The 14,886-nt window shown below is 32.4% G+C and overlaps 1 protein-coding gene across 2 annotated transcripts in view; it reads left to right on the top strand.

Moving 5' to 3' along the window:
* The window catches only part of LOC107436282 (histone-lysine N-methyltransferase MECOM), a 238,393-nt gene that overhangs the window by 186,295 nt on the left and 37,212 nt on the right, over positions 1-14,886 (top strand). For both annotated transcript variants that reach the window (XM_016047922.4, XM_016047923.4), the window contains exon 5: positions 6,664-6,814. In XM_016047922.4, coding sequence (XP_015903408.4) covers positions 6,664-6,814 — 151 coding nt within the window. The remainder of the gene's footprint in view (positions 1-6,663; positions 6,815-14,886) is intronic.

A 14,886-nucleotide genomic window follows, 5' to 3' on the forward strand; every position in this document is an offset into this window, starting at 1 on the left:
AAAACACATCAATCAATGTTATTCTTTATATATTTGATTTATTAATACCATATGTTGCCTATAGTGCTATTTCAAATTATTTTTCATGATACATTTTACGGAAATTTTATTTCGAATATTTAAAAGAAAAAAAATGCTTGAACTATTGAGCATCTAAACCTGTGAAATTTCATCTAAGTTTTAAGAAAATACGTTTCTTAAGTTCAGGGATGTAACGAATACTAACATTGCTGCTACGGATGCTATAGCTTTTATAAGTACATAACAACAGATTTCAAAAACGTATTAGAAATATGCCGTAAAAAATTTCTGAAAATTTTGAATTTGAGTGAGATAATTCGTTCAAATTTGCTGCAACCGCCGACCAGTCTGTGTAGGGGGCAGGGAACTGTCCTTGCATCAGAAAGGTTCTGGGTTCGAATCCCGGGCAAGGCATGGATGTTTCTTTCCCTCTATCTGTGTTCTATGTCCTTTCTCCTTTGTGTGTGAATGTGACTCGCCCTATAAACGGGTTGTGGTAGTGTGACGTGGGCGACGCTGTTCCACCGCCGTGGCTTCGCCACAGGTGCCCACTGGGTAACGAAAAGAGAATTAGCAGTTCTGGCACTTTCTGTGGCCAATGGACAATAGCTCCAAGTGCCCGCCATTAAAAAAAAATTGCTGCAACCTTAATATGACATCATTTTGAATCGCGTAAGTAAGTCCTGATCAATAATATTATTCAAATTGAATGAAAACATATTTTCTTTTATTAAGATTGTAGCAAATTTACGTAGTAGTACGATTTGATCTATATTAGGATTCAAAATTGATTAGATTTTTCTTAGAAATGTACGGAAATTGCATTCGAAATTTTTTTTGATATTTTCTCGACTTAAGAAAGTGTAATACCCAACTCCAGAAATGTTAAGAGAGCCGCAGTGGCTTAGTAGGGCATAGGGTCCAACGAGGTGCCCCAAATTCGATTCCCAGCAATGGCTAATCGACACAATCACGGTCACCCATTTACACTGAAGAGCCAAAAAAACTGGTATACCTGCCTAATATCGTGTAGGGCCCCCGCGAGCACGCAGAAGTGCTGCAACACGACGTGGCATGAATTCGATCAATGTGTGAAGTAGTGCTGTCCATAAACCAGTGGGAGTAAGAGGGGGTGGGAATATCTTCTGAACATATCGTTGCAAGACATCCCAAATGTGTTTAATAATGTTCATGTCTGGGGATTTTGGTGGCCAGCGGAAGTGTCTAAATTCAGAAGAGTGCTCTTGGATCCACTCCCAGACATGAACATTATTGAGCATATTTGGAATGCCTTGCAAGGTGATGCTCAGAAGATGTCCCCACCCCCTCTTACTCCCACTGGTTTATGGACAGCCCTGCAGGATTCATGATATCAATTATCTCCTGTACTACTTCACACATTGATCGAATCCATGCCACGTCGTGTTGCGGCACTTCTGCGTGCTCGTGGGGGCCCTACACGATACTAGGCAGGTATACCAGTTTTTTTGGCTCTTCAGTGTACAACCCAACGGCTTTTAACGACTCGTTGTCTTTTTTGGAGATTTTCCAGTTGGCTGTATTTTATCGCAATTATAATGAAGGCTTTCTTTCTTTTAAAACTTGTTTCTTGAACATAAAAAAAAATTAAAAATATCTTGGTTTTTCTTTATTTAAAAAAAAAAAAATGCCAAATGAGAGAACGGGTTGTAAAAAGCCGCTAGATTGGAGAATCGCATCTCAACCACAATACCCTTAGTAAAAGGTGGATCATTTTGAAACCCCTTGCCTCTTAGCTAACCCTGTCAGGTTTTAAGTGGTTTTACTCATGAAACGCTGATGTGGATAAGTAACATCAAAAAGTTCTCAATGTTGGCAATTTCGTCCCAACGCTTGATCTTTGTTTTCTGGGTTTGGTTCAAAGTTATAATGCTTTGGAATAGAACATTGATAGCCGAAATGCCAAAAAGGGTTCGACAGTTCACTGTCAGTTGTAAGTAAATAAATAAAAGGGAGAAAATGTCAATAGAAAATAAGCAATATCTTGGTTATTGATTTCTTGATCACATTATAATATATTATTCTTTTATTAATATTTTCACAATTAGATTACCATTCTGTGCACGTAATAAACTTTTCAACCTTTATTTTCACCCACATCATCTAACATTATTCAAATTTGAAAATCAATACCGCGCTCGCGCTGAGTGACGTCAAGCGACGTGAATCTCAGCACCTGGTGACTGCGATGACAAGCATTCAGCCAAATGGTGACGAACCCTAATACGTCAGGGGAAGAAAAAAAAAGTCTATGTGTAACAATAAAAATGTACTTCCCACTATGCCCCAACATCTGCCGGTCCCTACCATCCATTCCAGAATCTCTACCTTATTACCTGCCCAGTTGGAGAAGATCACGCAATCCAATGGGAAGTCGGCAACTGCTCTTTCACGTCTAATGCGCACCCCCTTACCCATTGCGGATGACAAACATAGTTCCGATTGTGGGGGCGGATAAAACGGTCAGGTGTCTTCACTGCGGCGTGACATGGTCAATTTGGTTGATACCTGAAGAGAGAGTTCTGTTTGGAAGACCTGGAAACCGATGTTGACCTTTTCGATTGGCAATTCCCACCTGGAGATACTTTTGTAGGGTTATCTGTGATTTCCTTTTTTTTTCTTCAAATTTGAATGAACGCCAATGTGCAAATGTAATTAAAGTTGTTCGCCATTCGTAACAAATGACCCATCAATAGATCTTTTAAATGCCCAAATATGTCTTTAGACCACAGTTAATAACCAAGTATTCATAAATAAAGTTAAAATTGTATTTATCATTTTATATTTTATAACCGTCGTTGAACAGCCGACCCAATTTTGGGTTTACAACTACTAATATTCAACTCCGTATCCTTGTAATTCTGAACCTATCCAGAAGACAAGGAAACTCCAGGATCAGTACCCCCAGAGGTATGATTTGTTATGGGAACATGGAAGACTTTGAGACTCGACAGATTTAACGTCACCATTCCATTCGTCACCTTATCAGTCACCATTTACTACATGGAGAGTCTTCGGATCGAACCAATGACCTCTTAAACATGGACCCAGTGTCCTACCAACAAGGCTTTCCCGGTCTATGATCCATTGGTACAAACAGATCATTTGTGTACCATTATTAACTTTGTTTTAAGCCCGTTTTAGACTAGTTCAGATCTCTCTACACCAGTTCCGCAGAGCCTTTGGATTTCGTGAAAAAGTCACAGGGGTTCCGAGAGTTAGAACATTATTAATTACAAAACCCTAATAAAATATAATTTATTGTCATAAATATTATTATATTTATTGCAAATTTTATTACAATAAATTATAATATTGCAATAAATATTATTATATTGTAATAAAATCTGCATCAAATTAATTTTTATCACTAATTTAATATTAATCTGATAACGCTTATTTTCGTATTATTTAAACCAGAACAGCAGTTCAACTCCTTCATTTTGAGTTTATACTTACAATGAAATAAAATTAAATGACCAGATATCACTTCAGGCCTGTAAATTTAACTGTATGCCATAAAATCCAAATTTAAGACTAGTGTTGTTGAAACTACACGATGAAAAAATTTCTTTCTTTATTAAATTCATTAAATATTTTCAAAATAAGTTAAGGTCTTTAATAGATTAGTATTTTTCAAATTTGCTATTGAAATTTCTTCTAAGTCTCGGGGTTCCGCTGAAAGAAAGTCGATCATTTAAGGGTTCCATAACCGAAAAATTGGCGATTTTTTAAAGAAGTTTTATAACTTTTAAAATATTTAAGTTATTTGTCCATTCTAAAGCCCAAATAATTCTTCAAGGCAAAATGACACGAATAGTTTAAAATTATAGCTTTGCTTCAAGTGTAAAGCTCTAAAACTAAGGATTTTTTAATTTTCCTTGGCGAAAGTGCATCGAAAAACCATGTTAAAAATAAAAAAAAAATATCAAATTTGCATTCACTTTCTTTTATCCAAAATTTCTAATTTATACTTTAATTTTAATTTCAGGTTGTTTCTTTTAATTCAATTTAACTGTTACGCAAAATAAGATATTTATTTTTGTTCGTTAAAATCCCTCTGAGAGCTTTTTAATTCTTAATCATCCACAGAGCTTCATCGCCAACTGTGGCACACTCTCTGTTTTGTTAAATACAGATAAGGTGCTAGTGAGTCAAAAGGATCGAACCGGGGGATTAGAATGATCATTACTTTTGTTGCCATATTCATTCTCTGCTACCGTTTCGTGATGAAGTGATGCGGAGAGAGTCACTAGTATAACAACACACCTGATGAGGGAAAAGTCAGAACGTGATGCTTCTGTTAGGGATTCTTTTCTCAACTTTTCCTTTCAAAAAGGGATTTATGAGTACCGAAAGTTTTACTAAATATTCGATTTTTTTAAATTTTTTTTTAGTAATACAAATAAAATGAAATGTTACTTTAATTTCTATATTTCTAGTTTGCCTTATTACTTCGTATTTTACATAAAAAATTAATTAAACACTATTTCCAGTTAATTGCGAAGTTTCTAACCTTGTTTTCATTAATTTTGAACGAATATACTTAAACAATTTTCTATTTCTTACAAAAAGCGTAATTTATTTATTTAAAATGGACAGAATAAGTAAATTTGATCAACTCATTTTTAATTTTTCAACGTATTTACTGTACAAATTGATTAATATATATATATTTTTTAAATATGTGGTATTGAATTACAATCTTATTATTGAATTATGAAGTAAAATAACGTTAATTTTAAATAAAGTTATGTATAAAACGAAAAAAAAAATTTAGTATAATTTATAACTTAATCTGTAGATCACATAACTGTCATTCACATAAACTACGTAACTTAATTTATATTTAAACTCATTCGAATTTTATGATGTAACTTACATAAATTTTAAAAATAATAATGCTGATTAAAATTTGTACGCAACTAATTTTCTTGAATATTTTGCATTAAAGAGCTAATTAAATACTACAACTACATTTATACAAAATATTAGCATAACTATTTACGCGTACTTCATTATATTAAAATATATATGTAAATTTAATGTCTGAAGTTATGATGGCTATTTCAGATACAAAGCGATTAAAATTTAAATAATTACCATTTTGATTAAAAATTCCTTGCGCTAATATTATAAAAGCTACAAACTCATTATTTTAATATTATTACGTTTATATTAATAATTTCAAGTTGAAATTAACTTCATGTTAGTATCACAAAAAGTGATAGAACAATTGTGTTAAACATAAACAGTTCCCATTTTAAGTAAAGATTTTCCACGTTAATAAAGCAGTTATTTCAAATCTAGAAGTGCTTTGATAATTCCCGATTGAATTGAAAAAATATTTACGTTAATAAAGCAATTATTTTAAACAAAATAAGTGCCTAAATATTTCCTGTTTGAATTAAAATATATCTGCGTTAATAGAACAATTGTATTAAATAAAAGCAAATAGATACTTAAATAATTCCCAATTGAATTGCAAAAAATATCTCCACGTTAATAAAGCAAGCATTTTAAATATAAGCAAATAAGTTCTTAAATAATTCCCGATTGAATTTTAAAGAAATCTCTACTTTAATAAAGCAACTATTTAAAAAAAATGAGTGCTTAAATAATCCTCATTCGAATTTTTTAAAAAAAATCCCTATATTTCCGCGATTTTCAAGGGAATTAAATCACAGTCGTGGGTGTTATTGCAGGTGATACTGAAATAGGGATTTGTTCTTTATCTATCTACTTCATCTGGTGGACAGACAGTAATAATAATCTGTAAAAGTGAGGGGTAACACTACCGGTCTGCTAAAACAGCAGCGTGTTCTTCCTCCCCCTCCCCTCAAATAGGCGCGTGTTGCACCACCGTTACATTATTATCCAAAAAATGAGACTTTTTGAACGCCCTTCTGACAATCAATAGGATATGTAACGGTTTGTGTTTGCATTGAAGAGGGATGATGAAGAGGGGGAGGGTGGTGAGTGATGGTAATAGGAAAAGAAATTACAGTAATGATACAGTGCTTTGGTCTCCCAATGATCGGCATGCAGATGATTTGTAACAAAAGTCGGATGTTGGGGGAAAAATTTGCAATAATTTTAGCAATTTATGTGGTTCATTTAAAGTTGTTGCGTATTAAGGGTAAAGGAAAACTAGAAAAGTGCACAGTGGAAAAATAAAAACGGAACACTTCCATAATTGTGGATCGAATGATCGGATTTTCACGTACTCAAGAGCAATCTTGATATTTTGAGAGGTAGACTTTAAATTTAGCAAAAAAAGATGGTATTTTAAGTTAAGAAATCAGTTTCCCTCTTGGTCTTCTATTAATGATTATTATCGGTCTTCATTAATAGACCCATGTAACAGCCCAAGTAAAGAAATTGCTAACTAGTGTCGGTCTTCATTAATAGGCCTATATAGCAGTTTAAGTAAATAAATTTTTAACTATTGTAGGTCTTCATCAGTAGACCTATATGACAGCCTATATAAATAAATTCCTAACTAATGTAGGTCCAATTAATTGCTAACTAACAAATTGCTAACTATTATTTATTAATTTGCCTATACAGCTTATATAAATAAATATTCATTGAATGTTGTAGGTTCCGATGAAAGAAAAGAGTATCAAAAAGAAGATGGATCAGAGAATTCTGGAATCATCCCTCCTCCTCTCATCCCAAAACAGGAAGATGGGGATGAATTGTCTCATCTCAGGTGTTACGCCTGTGACATCGAATTCCCAGATCATTACAGGTTAGTAATAGTAATTAGCAACAGTTTGCAATTAGGTCATTTTTTAACCCTTCATAAGGGCATTATGCTTCCCACAAACTTCCTTAACTATTAGTAGTCAATAGGAAGTTTTTAACCTCCTAAGATTTGAATGTTCGTGCGGCCATCTGCTAATAATTTCAGAAAATAAAAAAAGAAACAATGAAAGGCGTTGCTTTGAAAAATGTGGATAACAGTAATGGTTGGCGTGGGGTCGAAAAGAGAAGTCAGCACTGGAGAACCATTTTTCCTTTTGCGTTTTGCGTTCATTCTTTTAATCATTTCTCATCGCTTTTGCTTGTAGTTAAGAACACAATATTTATAAAATATTTATAAATGCGGTTATTTGTAAGTACGGATGTTCAAGTTTATGGAAAAGTCATTACAGTAAGAAACATTTTTTTGAAAATTTTGTCTACATTCCCACCAAAAAAATATTATCTTAAAAATTAAATTAATTTTGATCTAAATGAATCGCAATTCCAAAAACATTTTCACAATACATTATTTAAAAAATGGCCTTAAAGGCACATAATTACCCATCTATAGTTAGTATATTTTGTATATTTTATGACTCTGTTACCGTGATTGACCAAAATCAAGAGAATGTGAACTTTCACCAGTGAATGTCAACAATCACATAGTCACTTCGGTGAATGTCCGAAACATTTGTTGTATCCGATTTGATATTAATTTATTCGTCGATATTATATTTATTCGATATTTTAATATCTGCTGACGATAGATTAGGAGAAAGATCAGTATTCGGAGCACTGGTTAAATGCATACTGAGTACGGGCACTTAACTTTGAAAAAAACATCAGTGGAGGGTATACTAGGCAAATGTACACCGGGCAGTGGCACTGAACCTAAAAAAAACCCATCAATGTAGGGTATACCGGACAAATGCCTACCTGGCAGTGGCACTTAACTAGACCTAGTATATATTTCGGACATTTACCAAAGCAACTACGTGATTGTCGACATTCACCGGTGGAAGTCAACCACAAATTTTAATCATTCACAGTAACAACTACTCGTCTTCAAGAATGTATGATCTAAAGTGAAAAGGCTGATCTAGAAGATAAAATAATTCAGTTTAAAAATTCCACTTGTGAAAATTTTTCTTAAAAATTATATTCTAATAATAGTTTACAACTTGAATTCTGATCACGAAATTGACATGAAATCGTTTGATTTTCCGATCATTATTTAATTTAAGAGACATTTACCCGTAAGCGCAATTTAAAAGCCATCTCTTTCTTCCTGCATATCAAATAGCGAATTCTTCCGTGCAACCGCTTAGAGCGACAAAATATAGATAACTAGAAGCATGAAAAAGGAGTCAAAAATGACAAGTGAGCTAATTGTCCTTTTAGCGATTTGTTACAACTGACTAATGAATGGAGATTAATTCTTTTTTAAGTAGATTACGAACATACGCCTCAACTCTAATTTCAAAAGAAACCCTAAAAGAATACTTTATTTCATATTTTGTCGTATGCTTAGTTCGATGTTTTTTAAAAAATTATACGGTGGTAAATAAAACAGCGTTTTTATTATTATACGACGATATAAATGTAAAAATATTTTCAGTGACGTTTCTTCGAGTGAAGGATATGCTGTCTATTTATATTTATTGTTCTAGATTCTTAAATAAATTGGTTTTAAAAAGAGTAAATGATTTATGGATGTTTTTACGGTATATTTTCGATTAAAAGTTAATTTTTGAAAATGTCGAAAGCACGTTTTTTCTTTGAAAATTTATCACAAATTAAAAATCCATAAATAAGTGTATACGTAAAATGAATTCATTAAATGAAAGCACATTGCTTGCGTTAATAATTATAATATATTGATTTAAACTTAATTTTGATTTATTCATTGATTTAAATTTAGAATATACATTGATTTCATCTAATTTGAAAATGGCCAATCTATTAATTTAAATATGTTGACTCTACTTGATTTAAATCAAATGATTCGAATAATAATTGTTTTGATTCTTTGTTACAAAACCACCTTACTTAATAAGGCAAATTTAAATTGATTGATTCGGAAGATTTTAATAAAAATATCACTGTATTTTTAGAACCAAGGAAAAGATTCTTTTTATTCCGATTACTTTAATTATTTGTTCGACTCTTTATTGTTGGAAATTTTAGCCATATAAAAGTCATAAATTCTTGATATTAAATTGTGTCATAAAAATCCATATTATCTCCTGAATTTGTCGTAATCTAAATATAATACTAAGTTGAATCATAGTATCGTATGCTTTAGTTCAACTTCAAACTACCAACTAGAGTGTGAACACCATCGTGAACTTAAACGTGATCAACGAAACTGTTGTTCAACTTGAAAACACCCACTTGAACGTGAACACAAAGTGAACGTAAGCATGAACAATGAAACTGTTGTTCAACTTGAAAACACCCACTTGAACGTGGACACAAGGTGAACCTAAACGTGAACTACGAAACTGTGGTTCAACTTTAAAAGAAACATTTTTCAATCGAGCACCATGGTCGCGACAAATTTAGAGCATTATGGTTCAAAGTTTAATAAATTTTTCTGAAAATAAATAAAAAGAACGAAATAATCAAACGAAGTAGAACTGAACTAAATGGATGCATATTTTGATTAACAATCTGAAAGCAATGAACTAAAACAATAAAAAACAATTACTGTTAAAACTCGAATTCACATCATTGAATTTCGATCAAATCTAAACTCTTTAAATCAATTCTTCAATCGAAAACCATTAACCATTCATTTCCATATTCAAGTAATTGACAAACAAAATCATCTCTTAAAGTACGGGAAGAAAACGGCATTCAGCTTTGAACCCAGTCAACTTTCCCTTTCGTTTATCTCGTTTCGATTTTTTCTTTCCTTTTTCCGTAACAAATCCTCATAAAAAAACACAGAAAAGGATGAAAAGGAATGTGCTGAAGGAGATTACGAACCCTCGAACCACCTGACACCACCTCGATTTGGGGGAAAGGATTAAGACGCATTCTCCAACGCGTATCTAAATCCTTGGTTACGGAACACGTAGTTTTTGTTTAAGGTTCACGCGGGACGCTTCGTTCATAAATCATTCCAATCTGCTAAGTGAGTTGTTAAAATACTTTTGCTATCGCTTGGGAGATTGTACGGCGATATACGGCACTGTCAATCATTCCATTATAAGTACCCTTCTCATAAAAAGATGGATGAGTAATTTTAAATAAATAAACACTGTTGTTTGTTATAGAAATGATACATTTTAACCTCTCAGGGTATATGTTGCTGTGTGATCTGAATTACAAATGACGGTTTTAAATACATTGGAGTTACTTTACTAGAAATTCCATGTTTTTCGTGGGAAAGTTTGTTTTGTTTCAATAAATGTATGCTTTGAAAATCTTACTCGTTATCTATAATAAAGATGATTTTTAGAAGGATTAGATAAATTTAGCGCTCTGCGCGGAGCAGTTGCTAAAGGACAAGCTCGGTTCAATTTAGAACTAGAACGAAAGATAACGCACAAAAATGAGCTGGTTGCTACGCTGAATTTCGATAATTATTAGTTCAATTGGTGATATTGATTATTTTTACTAGCAAAGTTAAATAATTGTAATTATTTTTTCAGTTGTTGTTTCAGTTTATTTACGTCACTCAAGAGCAGCGCAACTAGCTATTTTATTTTATTTTATAACTGCTGTTGAACAGTCGACACAATTTTTGAGTTCACGACTACCAATGTTCAACTCCGTAGCCTTGTAGTTTTGAACCCAATCCAGAAAACAAGGGAACTCCTGAATAAAGTATTGGGGGAAAATTTGCCTTCGTGGAGGATTTTTTTTTATGGAACTAATCCGCATTTGCTTTTCATGGATAGGGAAAACACGAAATCCTCCTGCTGTTTGCCTGACGGCAAAGAGACTCTAACCCATCCGTTTACCGCTTAGAATATTTTACGTCAGTACTATAATCAGTGTGAGCAGGGTGCAGAATTCGAATCGACCAGCCATCGCTGGGATTTGAATCTGGGTATAGTTAGCTATTGGCGATGGTCTGGGAAACATCTTTAAGGATGATTCGAAGACACGCCATCTCAATTTTGATCCTCTGCAGAGTCAATGTCTCACTCGCTTTGGTAGCCTGACGACTTGCATGCGAAGTCAAGCACTTTACGATAGAACAGTTTAACGAGGACCGATAACTTGTACCCACGGTTCCTACGCAGGCTGATCAAAGTGGGCACCTACCAGCTCACTGACAGTAGTCAGTGACCGTAGTCAGTCTGGGAGCCGTGTCTTTATGATTGGTTCACATTTTTTAATTAACTTGGTTCTAAAAATGTTAAACTTTTTCGTTCCGGAACATTTTGTAAGTAAAGAAAAAAATACATGGAAAATTTTAAGTGAAACCTAAGGACATATACTGTTCGAGAACTTTAAATTTATCTCTATTTCCTATGTTAAATAACTCGAAAAATAAAGAAACCATTTATTACTGACGTAACTACTAAAACTTTCTTAACTATTAAAATTTTCCTTTTTAGCATGCTCGCTTCTAACCACATTATCTCAAAAGGAGTATTTATAACAAGCCTATATTTACAAAAAAGGTAAAAACGGGGTTTTTCATTTAGCAAAAGAGAATAAAGATGTTTAAGTAGATGTTAAATGCACCTCATGTTTTCACTTTATATTGTTTCTTCCTCTTAAGAGAGGTCTTCATTGGATATTGAAACGGCATCATGCATCATAATACCCTGCCTTTTTTGTTGACACATGTATTCCGCCTATTTCAACCGTATTAAACAAAATTTCGTTCAACGCCCATTAATTTTTGCGTGGGTGAAAGGATTTCTGAAATTTTGACTGACACTGGATGGATAATCATCATCAAAGGAATATTCTCCTATTAAGGGCCAAATCTTGTCTAGACTCAAGATTGATGATACTTATAACTAATCCTTAGTCGATTTGAACTTTCGGGAATACGTGAGTGTGAAATATAAGTATTTATCTCGGAAATAGTTAAACGTTTATTACCCTCTTTTTTACCGATACTTCCCCGTTTGTTTTGTTTGGTAATAGCATAATGAATGTTTATGTTATGGTTTAATATATTTTTCAAGTTATTTGTTATTATTATAATTAATGATTCGTTCAAAATGCCTCGCTTGCTATTGACGCGCTTTTGTTTTTAAATTGAAATTTCTACTGCTTTCTGACGAGATAGAGAGCTCAAATTTAGCAGGTTAATTTTTTTCCCTCCGTGCCTTATGTCAATACAAGTTTGTTTAATAAAAAGGGGCAATAATATTAGTCGTCCTTTTAAAGTCAGTAGGAATTTCGACCGAATTATTTTTACTTTTATTGTATGCTTTGGGTACAACTGTGTCCAGTCAACTTATGCAGTTAAAACAATGAATAAAGAACTGTGGAATATTGGTAGGAAATAACCAGAATGAATTAATTGGTTTGGCTAAAACCTTTTATCGAGCCAGTCCAAAAATAAATAAGAAAATAAAAGATAAAATTTTAGATTGAGTTTTAGAAATGTTAACCGAGCAAAATAATACGGTTAAATGTTATCCCGAAGGAAGAATTGGAAACTGAATCTAATAAATCAAATCTGTATTAACACAATAAAACTATTTTCGTTCCTTCAACTGAATAATTTTAAATCTTGATGTAAAAATCTATTTATCGTGGGAAGTCTAGGCTTATATTATCAAAAAAAAAAAAAAAAAAAAAAAAAAAAAAAACGAAAAAGAAAAAAAAAAGAGAGAAAACTCTTTTTTTATCATCAAGAAACAAAAAAAAAGGGAAAACTCTGCTTATCATCCAGATTCAAAAAAAGGAAAAACTCATTTTTATCGCCAAGAAACAAAAAAGGAAAATTTTTTATCGTTAAGAAACAAAAAAAAAATATTTTTATTGTTAAGAATAAAAGAAGGTAAGACTGTTGTCAAGAAGCAAAAAATTGAAAACTCTTTTTATCGTCAAGAACCAAAAGAGAAAAAAAATGTCTGTCATCAAGAAACAAAAATAGAAACTGTGTTTATCATCACGAAACAAAAAGGGAAAAATCTGTTTATCGTCAAGAAACAAAAAAAGGAAAACTCTTCATCGTTAAGAAAAAAAAAGAAAAGAAAACTCTTCTTTATTGTTAAGAATAAAAAAAAAAATTTCTGTCATCAAGAAACAAAAAATAGAAATTCTTTTTATACTGATGAAACAAAAAAGGAAAGATTCTGCTTATCATCAAGAAACAAAAAATAAAAACTCTGCCTATCGTCAAGAAACAAAAAAAGGAAAACTCTCTATCGTTAAGAAACAAAAAATGAAAACTCTGTTTATCATCAAAAAGAGAAAAAAGAAAACTCTTTTTATCGTTAAGAAGCAAAAAAAAAGAAAAGATAGTTTGTAACAATCGTTGTGATTGGTAAGCGAAATAAGCAAGAGGGCAGAGTCCTCTAGTAATCTATTATACCTCAAACTCGAAAAGTTATTAGGACATCCCTGAATTATTGCAACAAGCATTGGAATAGAAAACTTAGCAACGCATAGAATGCCTTGCATTCCAATTCACTCAATTCAATAAAACTTTATTACAATGTTCTTGGCACAGAAGAAGAAATCAGACGGTAGAAAAAAAAATTCCAACCAATTGTTTCATTGAGTCACGAAGCCATCTTTCCCATCCTCAGAACGAAAAAGGATATCGATATCACGGACGCTTAATTCTACAAAAGGCGATGATCAAGATTCAAAAATCAACACTATTGTTATTTTTTGAAATTATTGATACTCTGATTTTAATAGGAGGACGCCGGCACGCTGGAGTCTTCGTGCGGATACTATTAAGATTACCTATTGAAAAATATTTTTCTGTTCTCACAGAGTTATGAAAACGTGCAACACGCCTGATTGGATTGTCCGTGGGAACAGACACTGGTTCTGTAGACAACTTTCAAATTGGGTACTGTCAGGGAATGAAAGGGATTAAAAAAAGAAAACAATTATTTCATTATCTTGATCAAAATCAAATGTAGAACTTTGGTGAACAATGATCTATAAGCAATGAAACAACTCTCGTTGGGTGTTGCTTGGATAGTGTTTGGAATGGAAGTTTGAGGAGGGTCTGGTATAAAAACTTTTGGGTTTTGTGTGTACCATAACAAAATCGGTTCACAAATTTCCTGCGAGACATTTTCCAAAATCTAAATATTTTAAAAATAAATGATGTTTGGGTCACAGAAGTGTAGAAGTTTGGTGAATGAGGCTCTATAAGTCAACCAACTGCTCTGTTTTTTAAAGTGACAAGAGCTGCTTGAGGAAAATTTTGAGAAAGTATTAACGCGTTTATGTGTTGTTTTTACAAATTAAAAAGTATGCAATTTTTATAGAAGCGTTTTGAAATAGTTTTAAATTTCAAGCATTCAAAAAAAATGGATACTTAGGTCTCAGAATTAAGCATAGAACTTTAGTTAGTAAACTAGGACCTATAAGCAATCAAACTTCTCTGTTGCTTAAAGAGAAGAACTTCTGAACAAACTTTTAAGAGTGTCCAAAATGCAATTTTAATTTTTTTGTGCTGTTGTGAAATTTAAAATATGTAAATTTTAGAAAGACGTTTTAAAATAGTTTTAAATCCAAGAAGTGTAAAAAGATTGATGTTTTGGTCTGAAAATTAACTGCAGAACTTTGATGAATCAGAATCTATAAGTAATTAAACTACTTTCTTGTTTCGAGTACTTCTCAACAAAACTTTTGGAACTTTTAAACGTGTTTTTGTGCGGCTGTGCTGCTTTCTAAAAAGTCTAAAAAAAATTGAGAGACATTTTAAAATAGTCTTAAAATTTAAAATCTTTGAAAATTGAATGCTTCGCATTCAAACTTTGGTGAACAATGTAAGTAATAACACTTCCTGAACAATGTAACAATGCAATGACCAATTTAAGTAATAACTCTTCCTAAATGTTGTTACAGGAGTAAAGAGTTTCGGAACTTCATTTTCAAGAGAGTTCGAAGCATATTTTTGGACGTTTT

The sequence above is a fragment of the Parasteatoda tepidariorum genome, chromosome 7, assembly GCF_982258835.1.
Source record: "Parasteatoda tepidariorum strain Cologne lab strain chromosome 7, Ptep-v5.0, whole genome shotgun sequence".
In the NCBI taxonomy this organism is placed as follows: domain Eukaryota; kingdom Metazoa; phylum Arthropoda; class Arachnida; order Araneae; family Theridiidae; genus Parasteatoda; species Parasteatoda tepidariorum.